The following is a 20,397-nucleotide window of genomic DNA, read 5'->3' as shown; positions in this document are numbered from 1 at the left end:
TCCTGCATTCTCCTGCAGATCCACCTAATCCAACCTACCTCACTCCACAGGCATCCCTCCAAAATGGCTCCTGCCATGACACATCCTGCAAGCAACCCCTAGCAGGGACCAATGCCACACCAAAGTGACTCCTGCCCTGGGGAGAGGGGAAGATAACTACACATATTAGTGTGACTACAGTCCCAGCAGATGGGACTGGGGGCAGATATCTGGTTTGACAGTCCCACCCACCAACCACCCTCTCAGGGGCTCTCACGGACCTCTTCATAAGGCTACTACTTCAGAAGCAAGAAACTTAGCTGACTTTCCTAACACATAGAAACACACCCAGGGAGTTAGATAAAATAAAGAGATAGGATTATGTCCCAAATGAAAGAACGGAACAAAGCCACCTCAAAAGAGTTAAATGAAACAGAGATAAATAATATGCCTAATAAGAAAATCAAAGTAATGGTCATAAAAATACTAACTGTACTTGAGAAAAGAGTGGAGGATCTCACTGATATACTTAACAAAGAGATAGAAAATATCAATGAGAACCAACCAGAGAAGATCCTGGGTGGCTCAGTCGGTTAAGCATCCGACTCTTGGTTTCAGCTCAGGTCATGATCTCAGGTTTGTGGGTTCAAGCCCCATGTCAAGATTGTCTCTCTCTCCCTCTCTCTCTGCCCCTCCCCACTCACTCTCTCTGTCTCTGTCTCAAAATAAATAAATAAACTTAAAAAATAAAAATAAAAAAAGAAAGAACCAATCAGAGATGAAGAACTAAATAACTAAAATTAAAAACACACTAGAGGAGGGGTGCCTGGGTGGCTCAGTCAGTTAAGCATCTGACTTCAGCTCAGGTCATGATCTCACAGCTCATGAATTTGAGCTCTGCATCGGGCTCTGTGCTGACAGCTCAGAGTCTGGAGCCTGCTTCAGATTCTGTGTCTCCATCTCTCTGCCCTTACCCTGCTCATTCTCTCTCTCTCAAAAATAAATAAACATTAAAAAAATTTTAATATACTAGAGGTTATCAATAGCAAATCAGAGAAGGCAAAAGAACAGATGAATGATCTGGAACACAGAGTAATAGAAAGCAACCAAGCTCAATAGCAAAAAGGAAAAAGAATAATAAAAGCTGAGAATAGCTTAAGGAAACTTAGTGACATCATTAAGCAAAATAATATTAGCATTATATGGATCCCAGAAGGAGAAAAGAGAGAGAAGGACGCAGAAAATTTATTTGAAGAAATAATAGCTGAAAACTCCCTAAATCTGAGGAAGGAAACAAAAACCCAGATGTAAGAGGCATGGAGAGCCCCCCAACAAAAATCAACCCAAAGAGGTCTACACCAAGACATATATTAATTAAAATGGCAAAAAGTAGTGACAAAGAAAGAATTTTAAAGGCAGAAAGAGTAAAGAAAACACTTATATACAAGGGAAACTCCATAAGACTATCAGCTTGTTTTTCAGCAGAAAAGCAGGCCAGAAGGCAGTGGCATGATATATTCAAAGTAATGAAGGAAAAAAATCTACAACTAAGAATACTCTATCCAGCAAAAGTACCATTCAGAACATAAGGAAAGATAAGAGTTTCCCAGAAAAACAAAAGTTAAAGGAATTCATCACCACTAACCCAGTCTTATAAGAAACATTAAAGGAAATTCTTTGAGTGGAAGGAAAAGGCCATAATTAGGAGTAAGAAAATTATGAAGGGAAAATATTTCACAAGTAAATGCAAACATAATAAAAGTAGTAGATGAATCACTTATAAAACCAGTATGGAGGTTAAAACAAAAAAGCAGTAAAATCAATAATATCTACAGAAATCAGTCAAGGCATTCACAAAATAGAAGGATGTAAATTATAACAATTTTTACATAGAATGTGGAAGGTGGGGGAGTAAAAATGTAGTGCTTTTAGAATGGGTTCAAACTTAAGTGACCAACAACTTCATATAGACTGCTCTATGCATAAGATGTTATCTATGAACCTAATGGTAACCACAATCGCACACACACACACACACACACACACACGCACCTGTAATAGACACACAAAAAATAAAGAGGATGGAATCCAAGCATATCAATAAAGAAAGCCATCAAACCACAAGGGAAGAGAGCAATTAAAGAAGAAAGGAATAGAGAAGAACTACAAAAACAACTGTAAACCACACAGCAAAATGGCAATAAGTATGTATCTATTAACTATTACTTTGAATATAAATGGACTAAATGCTCCAATCAAAAGACATAGGTTGACTGAATGGATAAAAAAGCAAAACTTATCTAAATGCTGCCTATAGGAGACTCATTTCAGAACTAAAATCATAGGCAGATTGAAAATGAAGGGATGGAAAAACAATTCTCATGCAAATGGAAGTGAAAAGAAAGCTGGGGTACCAATAATTATATCAGGCAAAATAAACTTTAAAACAGACTGTAACAAGAGACAAAGAAGGACATAATGATAAAGGGTACAATCCAATAAGATGATATAACATTGTAAATATTTAGGCACCCAACATGAAAGCACCTAAGTACATACAGCAATTATTAACAGACATAAAGGAAGAAATCGATAGTAATACAATAATAACAGGGGATTTCAACACCCCACCTAGATCAATGGATAGATCATTCAGACAAAAAGCAACAAGGAAACAGTGGGTTCAAATGACACATTGGACCAGATACATTCAAAATATTCCATCCCAAAACAGCAGAATACATTCTTTTCAAATGCATAAGGAACATTCTCCAGAATAGATCACGTTAGCCACAAAATAAATCTCAATAAATTCAAAAAGACTGAAATCGTATCATGTATCTTTTCTGACCATAATGGTATGAAACTAGAAATCAATCACAAGAAAAAATTTGGGAAGAACACAAATACATGCAGGCTAAATAAACTGCTACTGAACAATGGATAGGCCAACCAAGAAGCCAAAGAGGAAATCAAAAAATACATGGGGACAAACAGAAATGAAACTATAACAGTCCAAATCTTTGGGATGCAGAAAAGCTGTTCCAAGAGAGAAGATTATAGTAATACCTCAAGAAACAAGAAAAGTCTCAAATAAACCTTACACAAAAGGAGTTGGAAAAAGGACAAAGTCAGTAGAAGAAAGGAAATAATGATGAGAACAGAAATAAATGAAATGGAGACAAAAAACAACAACAACAACAGAACAGAACAATAAATGAAATGAGGAGTGGTTCTTTGAAAAAAAATAATCAAAATTGTTAAACTTTTAGCCAGACTTGGGGCACCTGGCTGGCTCAGTTGGAAGAACATGTGACTCTTGATAATAGGATCATGACTTTAAGTCCCATATTGCATGAAGAGAAATAAACATTAAAAAAAAACCCTTTTACCCAGGCTAGTCAAAGAAAGAGATAAAGAAGACTCAAATAAATAAATAAAATTAGAAATGAAGGAGGAGTGGGGCACCTGGGTGGCTCAGTCGGTTAAGTGTCTGACTCCTGGTTTCAGCTCAGTTCATGATCTTGCAGTTCCTGTGTTCAAGCCCTGCATCAGGCTCTGCACTGATGGCATGGGGCCAGCTTGGGATTCTCTCTCTGCCCCTCCCCTGCTCATGCACACTCTCTCTCTCAAAATAAATAAATAAACATTAAAAGAAAAGAAATGAAGGAGGAGAAATAGCAACTAACACCACAGAAATAACAAAATATTATAAGAGAATTTATTTAAAAAAATATATGCCAAAAAATTGAACAACCTAGAAAAAAAAAACAGATAAATTCCTAGAAACATATAACCTTCCAAAATTGAATCAGGAAGAAATAGAAATTTCGAATAGACCAATTACTAACAATGAATTGAATAGCAATTAAAAAAAAAATCCCAGGGCACCTGGGTGGCTCAGTTGGTTAAACATCCAACTTCAGCTCAGGTCATGATCTCACAGCTCATGAATTCGAGCCCTGCATCAGGTTCTGTGCTGACAGCTCAGAGCCTACAGCCTGCTTCTGATTCTGTGTCTTCATCTCTCTCTCTCTGCCCCTCCCCCCTCTCAAAAATAAATAAACATTAAAAAAAATTTTTTTAATACCAACAAAGAAAAGCCCAGGACCAGATGGCTTCACAGGTGAATTCTACCGAACGTGTAAAGAAGAGGTAATACTGATTCTTCTCAAACTATTCCAAAAGACAAAAGAAGAAAGAAAGGCTACAAATTCATTCTATGAGACCACCATTACCCTGATACCAAAACCAGATAAAGACATTACAAAAAAAAAAAAAAAAAAAAGGAGAACTACAAACCAATACTTCTGATGAACACAGATTCAAAAACCCTCAACAAAATATTAGTAAACTGAATCCAACATTACATTTTAAAAGGTTATTCACCTACAATCAAGTGGGATTTATTCTGGGGATGCAAGAGTGGTTCAATATTCCCAAATCAAGCAACGTGATATATCACATTAACAAGAGAAAAGATAAAAACCCTATGATCACTTCAATAGATGCAGAAAAAGCATCTGACAACATACAACACACATTCATGATAAAAACTCTTAACAAAGTGGGCTTAGAGGGAACATACCTCAACATAATAAAGGTCATTTATGAAACATCCACAGCTAACATCATACTTAGTGGGGAAAAACTGACAGCTTTTCTCTAACATTAGGAACAAGAGAAAGATGTCTAGTCTCACCACTTTTACTCAGCATAGTACTAGAAGTCCTAGCCACAGCAATCAGACAAGAAAAGGAAATAAATGGCATCCAAATTGGTAAGGAAAAAGTAAAACTTTCACTATTTACAGATGACATGATACTATACAGAGAAAACCCTGAAGTTACCACCAAAAAACCACTAGAAATAATAAATGAATTCAATATGGTCACAGGATGCAAAATCAATATACAAAAATCTGTTGCATTTCTACACACTAATAATGAAGTAGCAGAAAGAAAAATTGGTAAAACAATCCCATTTATAATTGTACCAAAAATAATAAAATACCTGGGAATAGACTTAACCAAGGAGGTGAAAGACCTGTACTCTGAAAACTATAAACCACTGATGAAAGAAATTAAAGATGACACAAATGGAAAGATATTCCATGTTCATGGATTGAAGAACCAATATTATTAACAGGTGCATATCAAAATACCAGTAACATTTTTCACAGAACTATAACAAATAATCCTAAAATTTGGATGGAACCACAAACGACCCCAGAGAGTCAAAGCAATCTTGATAAAGAACAAAGCTAGAGGTATCACAATCACAGATTTACTACAAAGCTGTAGTAATCAAACACTATGGTATTGGCACAAAAACAGATGCATAGGTCAACAGAACAAAGTAGAGTTCAAAAATAAAACCACAATTATATAGTCAATTAATCTATCACAAAGGAGGCAAGAATAAAGAATGGGAGAAAAAGTCTCTTCAACAAATAGTATGGGAAAACTGGACAGCTACATGCAAAAAAATGAAACTGGTCCACTGCCTTACACGATACACAAAAATAAACTCAAAAATGGATCAAAGACCTAAATGTGAGACCTGAACCCATAAAATTCCTAACAGAAAACATAGGCAATAATTTCTTTCACATCAACCACAGAAACGTTTTTCTAGATATGTCTCCTGAGGCAAGGGAAACAAAAGCAAAATTAAACTATCGGGACTGTCTCAAAAAAACTTTTGCACAACAAAAGAAACTATCAACAAAACTAAAATACTGAATGGGAGAAGATATTTGCAAATGACATATCCAATAAGGAATTAATACCCAAAACATATAAAGAATTTACATAACACCAAAAAAATCCAAATAATCGAATTAAAAAATACGCAAAAGACATGAACAGACATTCCTTCAAAGAAGACATACAGATGGCAAACAGACACATGAAAAGATGTTCAACATCACTAATCAGAGAAATGTAAATCAAAACCACAATGAGATATCACCTCACACCTGTCACAATGGCTAAAATCAAAAACGTAAGAAACAACAAGTATTAGTGAGGATGTGGAGAAAAAGGAACCTTTGTGCTCTGTTGGTGGGAATGCAAACTGGTGCAGCCACTGTGGAAAACAGTATGGAGGTTCCTCAATAAATTAAAAATAGAGTTACCATGTGACCTAGTAATTCGACTGCTGAGTATTTACCCAAAATATACGAAAACACTGATTTGAAAAGATACACACACCCCTATGTTTATTGCAGCATTATTTATAATAGCCAAATTATGAAAGCCACCCAAGTGTCCAATGATAAATGAACGGATAAGAAGAAGTGGTATATATATACATATATACACACACACACAATAGAATAGTACTCAGCCATAAAAACAATGAAATCTTGCCATTTGCAACAGCATGGATGGACTTAAAGGGTGTAATGCTAAGTGAAATAAGTCAGAGAAAGAAAGAAAATACCATATGATTTTACTTGTATGTGGAATTTAAGAAACAAAACAAAGGAAAAAAAAGACAGACAAAAAACAGACTCTTAAATACAGAGAACAAACTGGCGATTTCCAGAGGGGAGGTGGGTAGAGGGGTGGGTAAAATAGAAAAGGAGAATTAAGAGTACACTTATCATAATGAGCACTAAGAAATGTATAGAATTGCTCAGTTATTATACTGTACACCTGAAACTAATACAGTACTGTATGTTAATTATACTAGAATTTTCAAAAATAAAATAAAAATTTTTAAAAACACTGAGCATGTAAAATAGTTGTTCTCTGTTCTCTTAGCTACTGCGTTTGTCTATTTGGCATCATTTCATCACAGGGCCAATTACATTAACTATATTTTCTTATTTTCTGCATTCTCAATGCTCTGGCATTTTTGGAATGGAGAGAGAAAGTCTCTCCCAGGGCTAGCCCATTCTTAGAAATAAAAAAGGACTCAGAGGGAGGAAGTGTTTTGTATGCAAGCCAACTGATCCAAAGTGGGTATCCCCAACTACCTCCTTATCTAACCTTCACACACCAAGCCAATATTTCACCTGTCCTAAATTATCCCAGAACCGAGTACCAAAAGACTAGAGACTGCCCCTAGCCCCCAAACCCACTGGAAGTATTCAAACTAGCCAATCCTAAGTTATTTACCCTACCCTGCCTTGTTTTTCCTGTGGAAACCCCAATAAAGTCTCTGGCCTAGCTTCTTCCTGCTTCTGCCTTCTGACCAAAACCTGGTGCTTCCCCTGTGACTCTCCATGGCATGCAGTGACCCCCATCTCATTTCCTTCTCATTTCCTCCTGTGGGTGTACCAACTTTACCCACTTGGGTGGGTAAAGCGTCTGACTTCAGCTCAGGTCATGATCTCACAGTTCCTGAGTTTGAGCCCCATGTTGGGCTCTGTGCTGACAGCTCAGAGCCTGGAGCCTACTTCAGATTCTGTGTTTCCCCTTCTCTCTGCCCCTCCCCCACTCGCGTGTGCTCGATCTCTCTCTCTCTCTCTCTCTCTCTCTCTCTCTCTCTCAAAATAAATTTTAAAAAATTTTAGGGCGCCTGGGTGGCTCAGTCGGTTAAGCGGCCGACTTTGGCTCAGGTCATGATCTCGCGGTCCGTGAGTTCCAGCCCTGCATCAGGCTCTGTGCTGACAGCTCAGAGCCTGGAGCCTGTTTCAGATTCTGTGTGTGTCTCTCTCTCTGACCCTCCCCCGTTCATGCTGTCTCTCCCTGTCTCAAAAATAAATAAACATTAAAAAATGTATATTTAAAAAAAAATAAATTTAAAAAAATTTTAAATGCCCTACTAAATGTGCCTATAGTTTGAGTGACTGAGAGATTTTTAAAACTGCAACCCAGCAATTGCACTACTAGGTATTTATCCAAGGGATACAGGTGTGCTGTTCTGAAGGTACACATGTACCCCAATGTTTATAGCAGCACTATCGACAACAGCCAAAGTATGGAAAGAGCCCAAATGTCCATCAATGGATGAATGGATAAAGAAGATGTGGTATATATACCCAATGAAGTATTACTCGACAATCAAAAAGAATTAAATCTTGTCATTTGCAACTACGTGGATGGAACTAAAGGGTATTATGCTAAGGGAAATTAGTTAGAGAAAGACAAATATCATATGACTTCACTCATATGAGGACTTTAAGAGACAAAACAGATGAACATAAGGGAAGGGAAACAAAAATAACATAAAAACAGGAAGGGGAACAAAACATAAGAGACTCATGGAGAACAAACAGAGGGTTTCTGGAGCGGGGATGGGAGGGGGGAAGGGCTAAATGGGTAAGGAGCACTAAGGAATCTACTCCTGAAATCATTGTTGCACTATATGCTAACTAATTTGGGTGTAACTTGAAAAAAATAAAATTATAAATAATTAAAAAATAAAATAAATAAAATAAAATAATAAAAGTTGATTTTAAGTTTAAAATGGAAAGAATGATGGGTGAAAACTCAACATACATTATCACATACAGAAGTAGCTAAGACATAGTATCAAGATAAGGTAGATGGTCCTTCTCTCCTTAGTATAGATGCACCAAATGAACAGGAGGGCATAAATCACATACGTATATGTTTACATATTATCTCTTTGATAGCTATATTTTATGTACAACCAGAGAAACACATATGGCATTTGATCAAATGCTCCTAACTCCAAACCTTTTTGAGTGACAAGAAACAATTGACTAGTCTTTATCTCTGAAGGGGAAGAAGCTTATGAGGATTATGAAAAGTTCGTTCATTTCTTGTAAGTCACCTATTCCACAATGTTAATTGTTACTCGGTTCAGGAAAACAGAATAAGAAACTCATGGCTCACAGTTCTCTTAAATACTCAAATATTTCAAAATAAGTATTTAAAATAGAACAGGAAATACATTTTATGTCTGGTTAACACCCAAAGTATAGGGAGAAAGTATTTTAGGAAATTTGATTAGTAATACAAAATGAAACCAAAAGAGGGAAAATGAGAGTTAGAAAAAGAAATTAAAAAATCCCTTACCTGAGATGGTCAGTTTTCACTGGGATGGATAAAATATTTTCTCAGAGCAATTTCAATTAAAGTGGTTTTTTAATTTGTTTTGAACTGATAATATATGTATGAGATAATAAATTCAAACAGAATAAGAATCTACCTAGATAGAAAATAGTCTTCCTCTCACCCCTACCTCCAAACCTCCAGTTCTACATCTGGAAGGCAACCACTTCAACTAGTTTCTTGATATCTTACACAACCTTCTCAAGCTGACCTATGCAAATACAATTACATACATGCCCCTCCTATTTTATTCAAATGAAAGTATACTAGCCATACTGTTTTCTCCTTGCTCTTATCCCCACTGAAAAAACATGTCTTAGATGACTTAAAATGTATTTATTTCTTTATTTTGCCACCTACTATTGTAACTTACTTTTTACTGAAAGTATCTTGCATTCATGATGGATGCTTTCTGAGTTTTGGCAAACATTTTAATTTTAAACATTAAATTATTTTTTACATGCAAATAATGTGAAGTTTCCCCCACATGGGATCACTGATGATGACCTAAAACTTAAGGTATCAGTGTGAACTCTCTAATTCCTTGAATAAATACATATATTCATATACGTACATAGAGAGAGAAAGACACACATGTTATGTCTAATGATAATAAATAAGGGAGAAGGGAAAGTTCTAGCTTATAGTATAAGACCAACTTCTGATTAGTACATGTTCAGGGAGTGTAGTTGGGAAATCATTATTTTGCAATCAATTTAATAAATATTGTTCTAGGCAAGAATTATCAATAGATATTAAATATTAAGTAGATATTAGATATTAAATATAGAGAAGAATCTTTTGAGGAGCAGGATATTTGTATGGTCTTAGAGTGTTTCTCCAAAGATTCTGTATTAGTTGCAATGGAAACATAATACATTTGAGAAATTGGACAACACCTTGACTAAGGGGTCAAAACAATGTTACTGATGAGGGGGTAGATGAACACTGTGTGTCTCCACATGTGATGCCATGAGAAGGACATAACATCACTTAAGTAGTATTTGAGGTTGGAGTGCATAACCTGGATCAAATCCTCAGAGATCATCACATGAGCCTCAAATGAGGTAAGTTTATTTTTTAAGGGATTATATTCTCTAAGAATGCTAATGTCACAAAAGACAAAGAAAGATTGTGGAAATGTTTCAGATAAAAGGAAACTGAAGAGACATGACAACTATATATACTGATTCTAAACTAGATCCTGTATATAAAAATTCAAATATACATATCACATACATGTATAATACATACATTTATATACCTTTATATGTAAATTTATCTCTATATATTACAAATAGAGATAAATATACATATTTCTATATTAAAGAGAGAAAAAGAGAGATGTATATATCTATAGACATATATAATAATATAGAGACAGAAGCAAGTAGTAAATAAATAATAAAGCAAATGGGGATTAAATGTTGAAATAAGTGAATGAATCTGGGTAAAGGGCATAATATGTCCTTTGTACTAATCTTATTTTTTTCAAATGTTTATTTTATTTATTTTCCAGAGAGAGATTGAGAGAGAGAGAGCACACAAGCAGGAGAGGGGCAGAGAGAGAGGGAGAGAATCCCAAGCAGGCTCCGTGCTGTCAGTGCAGAGCTCAAGGCAGGGCTTGAACCCACGAACCATGAGATCATAACCTGAGTCTCAACCAAGAGTTGGATGCTTAACTGACTGAGACACCCAGACACCCCAATCTTACTTTTGAAATTTTTCTGAGATTGAAATTATTCCAACTAAACAAAATATAAAACCAAAACTATGTATTAGAAACTTCTCTGTCACTGTATATTCATCTTACCTATTTTCCCCTTTTTTGTTTTTCCTTTTTTGATTGAGATATAATTTACATCAATAAAATACACAGATTTTTAAGGGCATAAGTCAATTAGCTCTGACAAGTGTATACACACATGTAATACCATCCAATCAAGATAAACATTTCCCTAGAAAGTTCCCTTATGTCTCCTTCCAATCAATTTTCACTATCCTTCACCCCTAACAGCAGCCACCATTGTGATTTTCTAACACTATAGCTTAGGTTTGCCTCTTGTTAAACTTTGTATAAAAAGAATCACAGAACATACACCCTTTAGTGTCTAATTTCTTTCTTTCAAGAGAATATTTTGGAGATGTAGCCATGCTGTTATATATATCAATACTTCATTCTTTTTATTCCTTAATGTCATTCCGTTATGTGAATATGCCACAATTTCTTTATCCATTCACCAGCTGATGGACATTCTTTTACATCTCTCTTTGTGGACATGTGTTTTCATTTTTCTTGGTTGGGTCATAGGTTAGGTATATGTTAGTTGCCACCTGTTTTCACTATGGTTATATCATGACTTTTCACTTTTGATGGCTACAAAGTATTTAATTGATTGTGTAGACCATTATTTATTTAACCACTCCCCTGTTGTTGGTCATTATGGTGTTTCCAAGCATTTAGCATTACAAACAATTTGGCAATGAATATCATTGTATATGCAGATTTATGCACATGTGTGAGAATATCTATAGAATAACTTTCATAGGAAGGTCAAAAGAGTGTGTACACTTTAATTTTTGATAAATGCAGCCAATTAGTCCTTCATATCGATCATTACCAACTTTATTCCAATCAGCAAAGTATGAAAGTGGCTGTTTCCCCCATATCTCAGCCAAAATTGCAGGTAAAATTTTTAACCTTGCCATTTTAATTTGTTTTCCTTTGATGAGTATCACATGTTGGTTTTATTCTTATTCTATAGTTAACTACATTTGTGTCACTCCATGTATTAGACCCTTATTTTCTTTTACCCATACCCTTACAATATCCCTTCCTCTTTCGACTTTCTACAGTCTTGAGCACCATCTTCAGATTATATAACTCCAATACCACATTACCCAAGTCACTCCCCAACTGAAAAAACTTCACTGATCCCCACTGCCTACTGAATGAAATCCAGACCTTTTATCCTTACATTGAAAACCTATTCCATGTTTTTCATTTTTTTCCTTCCAAACACTTATCCTATATATATTCCAACAAAAATGGGGCTTCCCCAGGGACCTCACATAAAGTGTGTGCTTTCTGCCTCCATGTCCTTACACACGCTGTTCCCTCTGCCCAGAATGCCCTCCTCTCTCTGCCTGTGGAGTCCTACCTTCCTTAGAAACTCAGCCCAAATGCCATCTTCTCCACAGGCCCTGACCAAAAGCACACAAGATGAAAAGTAATGCTTACCGGCACTTTCATTTTAAATTCATCTCGATAATACTTAATGCCAATGTCAGTGAATGTCCTCTGGATAAAGCGAGATGGACGAAGGATGAATATAAGCTGCAAATTTCCTGGAAATGCTACCTGGAAGGATCATGGAAAATGTCAGGGCAACTGTCACATCCATTGGTCTCCTTTTGCCCAAGATCACAGAAAGGAAAGTTGAAGTAGACACCAGAGGTGCCAAAGAATTAGAATATACAGTATAGAATTTCAGAGCTGAAAGAGATAATATTTGAGTAATACAAACCCCTCCTTAAAAATCATACCAAATCAAAAAACAAAAAAATTTCTGATTATAAAAGTATTTCACACTCCTTACAGAAAAAATTCAGAAAATGATGAAAGTATACATTAAGAAAAGAAAACCACCAAAACCACCCATGATCTCATAGCCATTTTTAATATTTCAATCTAATTACTTACAGGCTATTTTCTCTGCTGAAATATCTTTCTCATGGTTGAACTCATACTAGACATATTTTGTAACTTGCTTTTTTACTTAATATTATACCATGAGCTTTTATTTCTGTTATTAAAAATTCTTTGGAAATATTATTTTTCATGGGTGTGCAATTTATTTAACCAATCCCTTATTGCTAATGATTTAGGCCTTTCCATACTTTTATCATTATAAATAATACTGAAATGAACATCTTTATTCACATTTGAAACATTTTCTTAGGATAATTTCCCAAAAGAATTATTGACGCAAAGACTTAGTATTTTAGATGGTTCCTGATGCATATTATTGCCAATTTGTTTTCAGGAAGCATTGCCTTCATCTTGAGGCAAGGTCCTAAGAAATAAGATAACTCAGATTCATATAACAATTTAATGGCACAAATGAGATTCCAAGTCTCCAATTGCCCATGGCTTCCTTTTCTTCTAGTGGTTCCCCAAAGCAACCTCCCAAGGTGTTCGTTAAAAAAAAATAATCTGGTCTTTACCCTGAAATATTCTGATTCACTAGAACTGGGATGAAGTTCACGTATCTATTTTCAACAAGCACCTGACAATTTTGATTAGAAGCCAGGTTTGGGGATCCCTGAACTACAGTGTCTTCTGGGCATAAAGTGATAATGTAATTCTTGAACAAATTAGGCTCAAATATTAGATTATTCAAGATTGTCAATGGATCCTGGGAAACTAGAATTCTCTTGAGGTCAGTCCTCTAAAATAGTCATGGGCACTGTCAGGTGTCTAAATCCTCAGAGTATGGACCACAAAATAAATCCTGTAGCCAAACTAAACCAAAGGAACAAAACAATCCGTGCACAAAGTGAAGGAAGTCTTCCTTTCCCCCATCTTTGAAATGCAAGCTCATAAACAGAAGAAGCTTTTATTTTGTTATGTCATAATAAGACAAATGGGCTGAGACACTATTTGTGTTTCTGGCTAAGGCTCTAGATCTGAGACTCTGTAATATGTGCATGTTTGCATGTGTGACTGCCTTTGTAAGTAGGCCTAAGTGAGGTTACAAATGTCCCTCTCTCATCCCAGCCTCTACACACACATTACCACCCTATTATCTTATCCTCTTCATCCAGTCCCAACTGCCTTAGGCACCCCGTGCTTTCATGAAAATGCTGGTATGGCTGCTCTGAGGTGTCTGCCTGCTCATGTGGTTGAATTCCCTGGTCTCAGGTCCCTAAGGAGAGAAAGGATACATCTACTTGCTGAAAGGCAACACAAAGAGAGCAAAATCAGACTGATTAGATGGAAAAGGAAATTCATCCAGGGTTGTACAATTTCATACCAAAAGCAAGCACACATCATATTTTGTCTGGTTTTTCCCATGTCTTTCAATATGTGAAAAACTAATTTGAATACTGAAATGAAGACTGGCTTACACTGGGTGACCCCTCACCCCACAAAGCAAATCCTAAGACAAGGATCTGGGCATAGAGTTTATTGAGGAGGTGATCCCAGAAAACATAGTGAAGGAGTGGGGGAAGATGAGAACGTGATAACTAGAGAGCCAATGTATCAAGGGGGGCACTTCTGTGAGCAAGAAGGTCTGGATCCTCTGAGATACTATGTGGTACATATCTCAGAATTGTCCCACTGAGGGGGGTGCAGAAGCTGGGGTATTTATCTATCAATTCCCATCAGTCAATAGTTGGTCACTCCTGGGGCATTAACTTTCCAGCACTCCTTACCTGCCCCTCTTCAGTGACCAGAGAGATCAATAAGGTAGATTCAGGAAGCTTTGGACATGCTCAGGAATTGTCTGCAGTGACCTGCAGGTAGGTGGCAGAGGGGACATGGATGTGACACACAGCCTCTGCTACAGAGACCTTCCCAAAATTTTGCATGAAATAATTGCCTTTTCCCTGTGACTTTGACACGAAATACTTGAACAATTTAAATTACTTTTATAATAACATCACAAAAATGAATATTTACAGCTATTCGTGTCAATGATGCTTTTATGGAGCTCCACTTGTCCCTTCGTCGGTCAATAACAATCACGAATCCAATGCTGGCAGCCTCCACACTGCAAAAAAAAAGGGTGGTCAGTATCAGAGACCTGGTGAGACACATGGGTTCTGGGTGGCTCCCTCAGTAGTACATTCTACAGCCTCTGGCACTCCTGGCTCATGTGTAAACATACGCATTGTCCTTCCCTAACAAAGGAACCAACTTCCTCTCCTTAACTCAGCCTGGCAGCCTTAACAAAACAGAAACACTTGGCATCTCAGACCCTCTCAAGGGCTCTGTTTATGGTTGGCGAGTGTCTGAAATACCCAAGGAGCATATGTGCTCATACCAGAAGGAACATGCACGTCAGTTAGGCATCACATGTCCCAGTGTATGCTGAGGACTTCAAGGTTGAGCTCTGCTGTCTTTCCAACTCCCAAAACTGACATTCATGGAGCTATCAATATGCTTCCATAGGAGTCAGTCCTAGAGGTATTCAGAAATAATGCATGTCTATGGGAAAAACCACCCCCTTCCAATGCCCGGTTATACACAGTCAGCAAATTATATCCACTGACAAATTATATCTTCACTAAGAACCAAAGGATGCTGTTTGGCCCCTCCTAAGTCCCCACAAAATTCTTTTAAGCTGAAGTCCCAAAAATGAAAACATGTTTCTTCTCTCTCCTTTGGAAGGAACTATGATATACAGGAAAGAGCAAAGGATTGGATTCTAGTAGCTCAAATCCTAGTGCTGCCACTTATCAGCACTGTGACATTGGAGAAATCCTCTAACCTCTCTAAAACTCAGTTTCCCTCTCTGTAAAATGGAAATAACACCATCAATAATGAAGTCATTAAAAGCATAAATTCTGAAGCCACACTGCCTAGGTTTGAAGCTTGAATTCCAGCATTTATATATTGTGTATGGGGATGGAGAGAAGAGTTACTTAGCCTCTATAGTTTCTAAAATGTCCCATTTGTAAAGTAAGAACAAAAATAGTACCTATTTGTATGGCCAATGTGAGGATTAAATGAGTATATATAACAAAAATATATAAAAGGCTCAAAATAATGCCTGGTACTTAGCATATATACATTGTATTTATACTAATATTATGATTATTTCTTATGTGTTTGTCATGGTGATGAAAAGAGATCAAGTACATGAAAAGTAGGTGGTCTCTAGTAAACCTTTAATAACTTCTTAATATTGGGTAAACAATGAGCTTTACCCTAAAAAAGTGCCTGTATGTGAATAAGGCAGAAGATCTAAGCAAATACTGTAAGAAAACACAAGTTTTCTTGTGTTTTATCACAGTTCCACTATGACCCAGGTTCTCCCACTGGGAACATTTCCCAGGACACAGTACGAGGAGGGGTGTTCTCACTGTGTAAAAGAGGCAGAGACTGGCGATTATGGAAGCAAAAGTAGCCAGAACTTGAGGAAGGTGGCTGCAAAGAAGGAAAGTCTCAGAGAGGGAACCCCAGAAATCTTCATGGAAGTTCTCCTTTAATGCTTGGCCAACTCCGAGGCCCCACTGTTTCAGGCAAGATTCCAGGAGGCTGACAGAGAACAACAACTACACATGTGAGAACTGATGAAAAGTTACAAAGTTTAAATAGTTCTGGAGAAAGATAATTGGCATTGGGCCCAACAAGAATAGACAGAATTTGATGAGCACTCTGGGCCTTCAGTTGAAACCCTAGAAAGGCCATACTCTAGGATAAAGGAAACATCATAGGAATTGTGATTAAGGCTACACTCTAGGAGTAAGGACAAAGCAGAAATGGACTGGCCCCCAAGAAAACCTAAAACCAGGCCTCAAAAAGATCAAGGTGATCTACCAGTAATTTAACTTTCTGACAGACTGAAACTCAATGCTCTCTGTAAATAGATACACTTCTACAACATATCATCTACAATATCCAGGGTAAATTAAAAAATTAATAGAAGTCCAAAAAAACAAGAAGAAAACAATAATTAAGAGATAAAATGGTCAAGAACTATAGACTCAAAGATATTCCTGGTTTTAGCAGACAACAACTTTAAAATAATTATGATCAATATGTTAAGAAAAATAATTATGACCCATACACTTAGACAAAATGGATTAAAAGATGCATTATTTCAGCTGAGAATCAGAAACTATAATAATCAAATGAACTTCCTAAAATTACAAAACACCAGGGGCACCTGGGTGGCTCAGTCAGTTAAGAGTCCGACTTCAGCTCAGGTCATGATCTTGTGGATCGTGGGTTCAAGCCCCGCATCAGGCTCTGTGCTGACAGCTCAGAGCCTGGAGCCTGCTTCAGATTCTGTGTCTCCCCCTCTCTCTCTGCCCCTCCCCCACCTTTCTCTCTCTCAAAAATAAATAAACATTTAAAAAATTACAAAACACCAATATTTGAAATTAAGAACTCATTGGATTTGTTTAACAGCAGCTTGAACACAGCACAAGACAAGATAGGTGAAACTGAAAACATCACTGAAAGTACTCAAACCGAAGCACAGAGAGGGGGAAAAGAGGAAAGAATATAATGTAATAGAATGTAAAAGAGAAGTAGAACATGAACAGAAACAATATTTTAAAAAAATAACAGTGAAGAGTTTTCCATATCTGATCAAAGGCATCAACTCACAGATTCAAGCAGCTCTTCTAATACCAAGCAAAATAAATACAAAGAAAACTTCATCCAGGCATATCAGAGCCGAGTGGCTCAAAATTAAAGATAAGAAGAAACCCAGCATTTGGTGAAAAAAAAATGTTAACTCCAGAAGATTAATGTTAAAAATTATCACTGACTTTTCAACAAAAATTACAGAAGCTACAATCAAAAGGAATGTTATCTTTAGAGGAGTAACCTGAAAAAAAAACAACCCATTTATCATCCTACACCAACTGAAAATTCATCTTATTTTTTTATTTTTTATTTGTTTGGTTTTTTTTTCATATATATAATTTATTGTCAAGTTAGCTAACAGAGTATACAGTGTTCTCTTGGCTTTGGGAGTAGATTCCCATGATTCATCACTTACATACCATACCCAGTGCTCATCCCAACAAGTGCCCTCCTCAATGCCCAGCACCCATTATCCTCTCCCCCCTCTGCCCTCCCCATCACCCCTCAGTGTGTTCTCTGAATTTAAGAATCTCTTATGGTTTGTTTCCCTCTGTTTCTAACTATTTTTTTTCCTTCCCTTTCCCCGTGGTCTTCTGTTAAGTTTTTCAAATTCCATATGTGAATAAGAACATATGATACCTGTCTTTCTCTGACTGACTTATTTCATTTAGCATAATACCCTCCAGTTCCATCCACATTGTTGCAAATGGCAAGAGTTCATTCTTTTTCGTTGCCAAGTAGTATTCCAGTGTGTGTGTGTGTGTGTGTGTGTGTGTGTGTGTGTGTGTGTATTACACCACATCTTCTTTATCCATTTTTTTCAATATATGAAATTTATTGTCAAATTTGTTTCCATACAACACCCAGTGCTCATCCCAAAAGGTGCCCTCCTCAATACCCATCACCCACCCTTCCCTCCCTCCCACCCCCATCAACCTTCAGTTTGTTCTCAGTTTTTAAGAGTCTCTTATGCTTTGGCTCTCTCCCACTCTAACCTCTTTTTTTTTTCCTTCCCCTCCCCCATGGGTTTCTGTTAAGATTCTCAGGATCCACATAAGAGTGAAAACATATGGTATCTGTCTTTCTCTGTATGGCTTATTTCACTTAGCATCACACTCTCCAGTTCCATCCACATTGCTACAAAGGGCCATATTTCGTTCTTTCTCATTGCCATGTAGTACTCCATTGTGTATATAAACCACAATTTCTTTATCCATTCATCAGTTGATGGACATTTAGGCTCTTTCCATAATTTGGCTATTGTTGAGAGTGCTGCTATAAACATTGGGGTACAAGTGCCCCTATGCATCAGCACTCCTGTATCCCTTGGGTAAATTCCTACCAGTGCTATTGCTGGGTCATAGGGTAGGTCTATTTTTAATTTTCTGAGGAACCTCCACACTGCTTTCCAGAGCGGCTGCACCAATTTGCATTCCCACCAACAGTGCAAGAGGGTTCCCGTTTCTCCACATCCTCTCCAGCATCTATAGTCTCCTGATGTGTTCATTTTGGCCACTCTGACTGGCGTGAGGTGATATCTGAGTGTGGTTTTGATTTGTATTTTCCTGATAAGGAGCGACGTTGAACATCTTTTCATGTGCCTGTTGGCCATCCGGATGTCTTCTTTAGAGAAGTGTCTATTCATGTTTTCTGCCCATTTCTTCACTGGGTTATTTGTTTTTCGGGTGTGGAGTTTGATGAGCTCTTTATAGATTTTGGATACTAGCCCTTTGTCTGGTATGTCATTTGTAAATATCTTTTCCCATTCCGTTGGTTGCCTTTTAGTTTTGTTGGTTGTTTCCTTTGCTGTGAAGAAGCTTTTTATCTTCATAAGGTCCCAGTAATTCATTTTTCCTTTTAATTCCCTTGCCTTTGGGGATGTGCCGAGTAAGAGATTGCTACGGCTGAGGTCAGAGAGGTCTTTCCTGCTTTCTCCTCTAAGGTTTTAATGGTTTCCTGTCTCACATTCAGGTCCTTTATCCATTTTGAGTTTATTTTTGTGAATGGTGTGAGAAAGTGGTCTAGTTTCAACCTTCTGCATGTTGCTGTCCAGTTCTCCCAGCACCATTTGTTAAAGAGACTGTCCTTTTTCCATTGGATGTTCTTTCCTGCTTTGTCAAAGATTAGTTGGCCATACGTTTGTGGGTCTAGTTCTGGGGTTTCTATTCTATTCCATTGGTCTATGTGTCTGTTTTTGTGCCAATACCATGCTGTCTTGATGATGACAGCTTTGTAGTAGAGGCTAAAGTCTGGGATTGTGATGCCTCCTGCTTTGGTCTTCTTCTTCAAAATTACTTTGGCTATTTGGGGTCTTTTGTGGTTCCAAATGAATTTTAGGATTGCTTGTTCTAGTTTCGAGAAGAATGCTGGTGCAATTTTGATTGGGATTGCATTGAATGTGTAGATAGCTTTGGGTAGTATTGACATTTTGACAGTATTTATTCTTCCAATCCATGAGCAGGGAATGTCTTTCCATTTCTTTATATCTGCTTCAATTACCTTCATAAGCTTTCTATAGTTTTCAGCATACAGATCTTTTACATCTTTGGTTAGATTTATTCCTAGGTAAATCCATTTTTAAAAATGAAGGTGGAATAAGGACATTTCCAAATAACCAAAGCTGAGAGAATTTATTGCCAGTAGACATTCACTTCAAGAAACGTTAAAGGAGGGGCGCTTGGGTGGCTCAGTCGGTTAAGCAAACGACTTCGGCTCAGGTCATGATCTCGCGGTCCGTGAGTTCGAGCCCCGCGTTGGGCTCTGTGCTGACAGCTCAGAACCTGGAGCCTGCTTCAGATTCTGTGTCTCCCTCTCTCTGACCCTCCCCCGTTCATGCTCTGTCTCTCCCTGTCTCAAAAATAAATAAACGTTAAGAAAAAAAGAAACGTTAAAGGATGTTCTCAAGGCTGAATAAAGTTGGAAGCATGAAAGTGGAAGAAAAATAAACAGCCTAAAAAGGAGTTTCAGCTTCTGATTAGTAAGACGTGTATTCTTATTAAAAAAATTTACTAGAGAGTATAATGCTAAGTGAAATAAATCAGTCAGAGAAAGACAAATACC

At 37.1% G+C, this 20,397-nt stretch overlaps 1 protein-coding gene across 1 annotated transcript in view; it reads right to left on the bottom strand.

The window, feature by feature from the left end:
* The window catches only part of MCF2L2 (MCF.2 cell line derived transforming sequence-like 2), a 264,774-nt gene that overhangs the window by 159,881 nt on the left and 84,496 nt on the right, over positions 1–20,397 (bottom strand). The window contains exons 4-5 of the mRNA XM_042903055.1: positions 14,698–14,788; positions 12,253–12,372 (exon numbers count right to left, since the gene is read on the bottom strand). Of these exons, the coding sequence (XP_042758989.1) occupies positions 12,253–12,372; positions 14,698–14,788 (211 nt within the window). The remainder of the gene's footprint in view (positions 1–12,252; positions 12,373–14,697; positions 14,789–20,397) is intronic.

This window comes from Panthera leo, chromosome C2, assembly GCF_018350215.1.
Source record: "Panthera leo isolate Ple1 chromosome C2, P.leo_Ple1_pat1.1, whole genome shotgun sequence".
NCBI classification, from domain to species: domain Eukaryota; kingdom Metazoa; phylum Chordata; class Mammalia; order Carnivora; family Felidae; genus Panthera; species Panthera leo.
The sequence above is the reverse complement of the archived record's forward strand: the minus strand, read 5'-3'. Positions and strand labels throughout refer to the sequence as shown.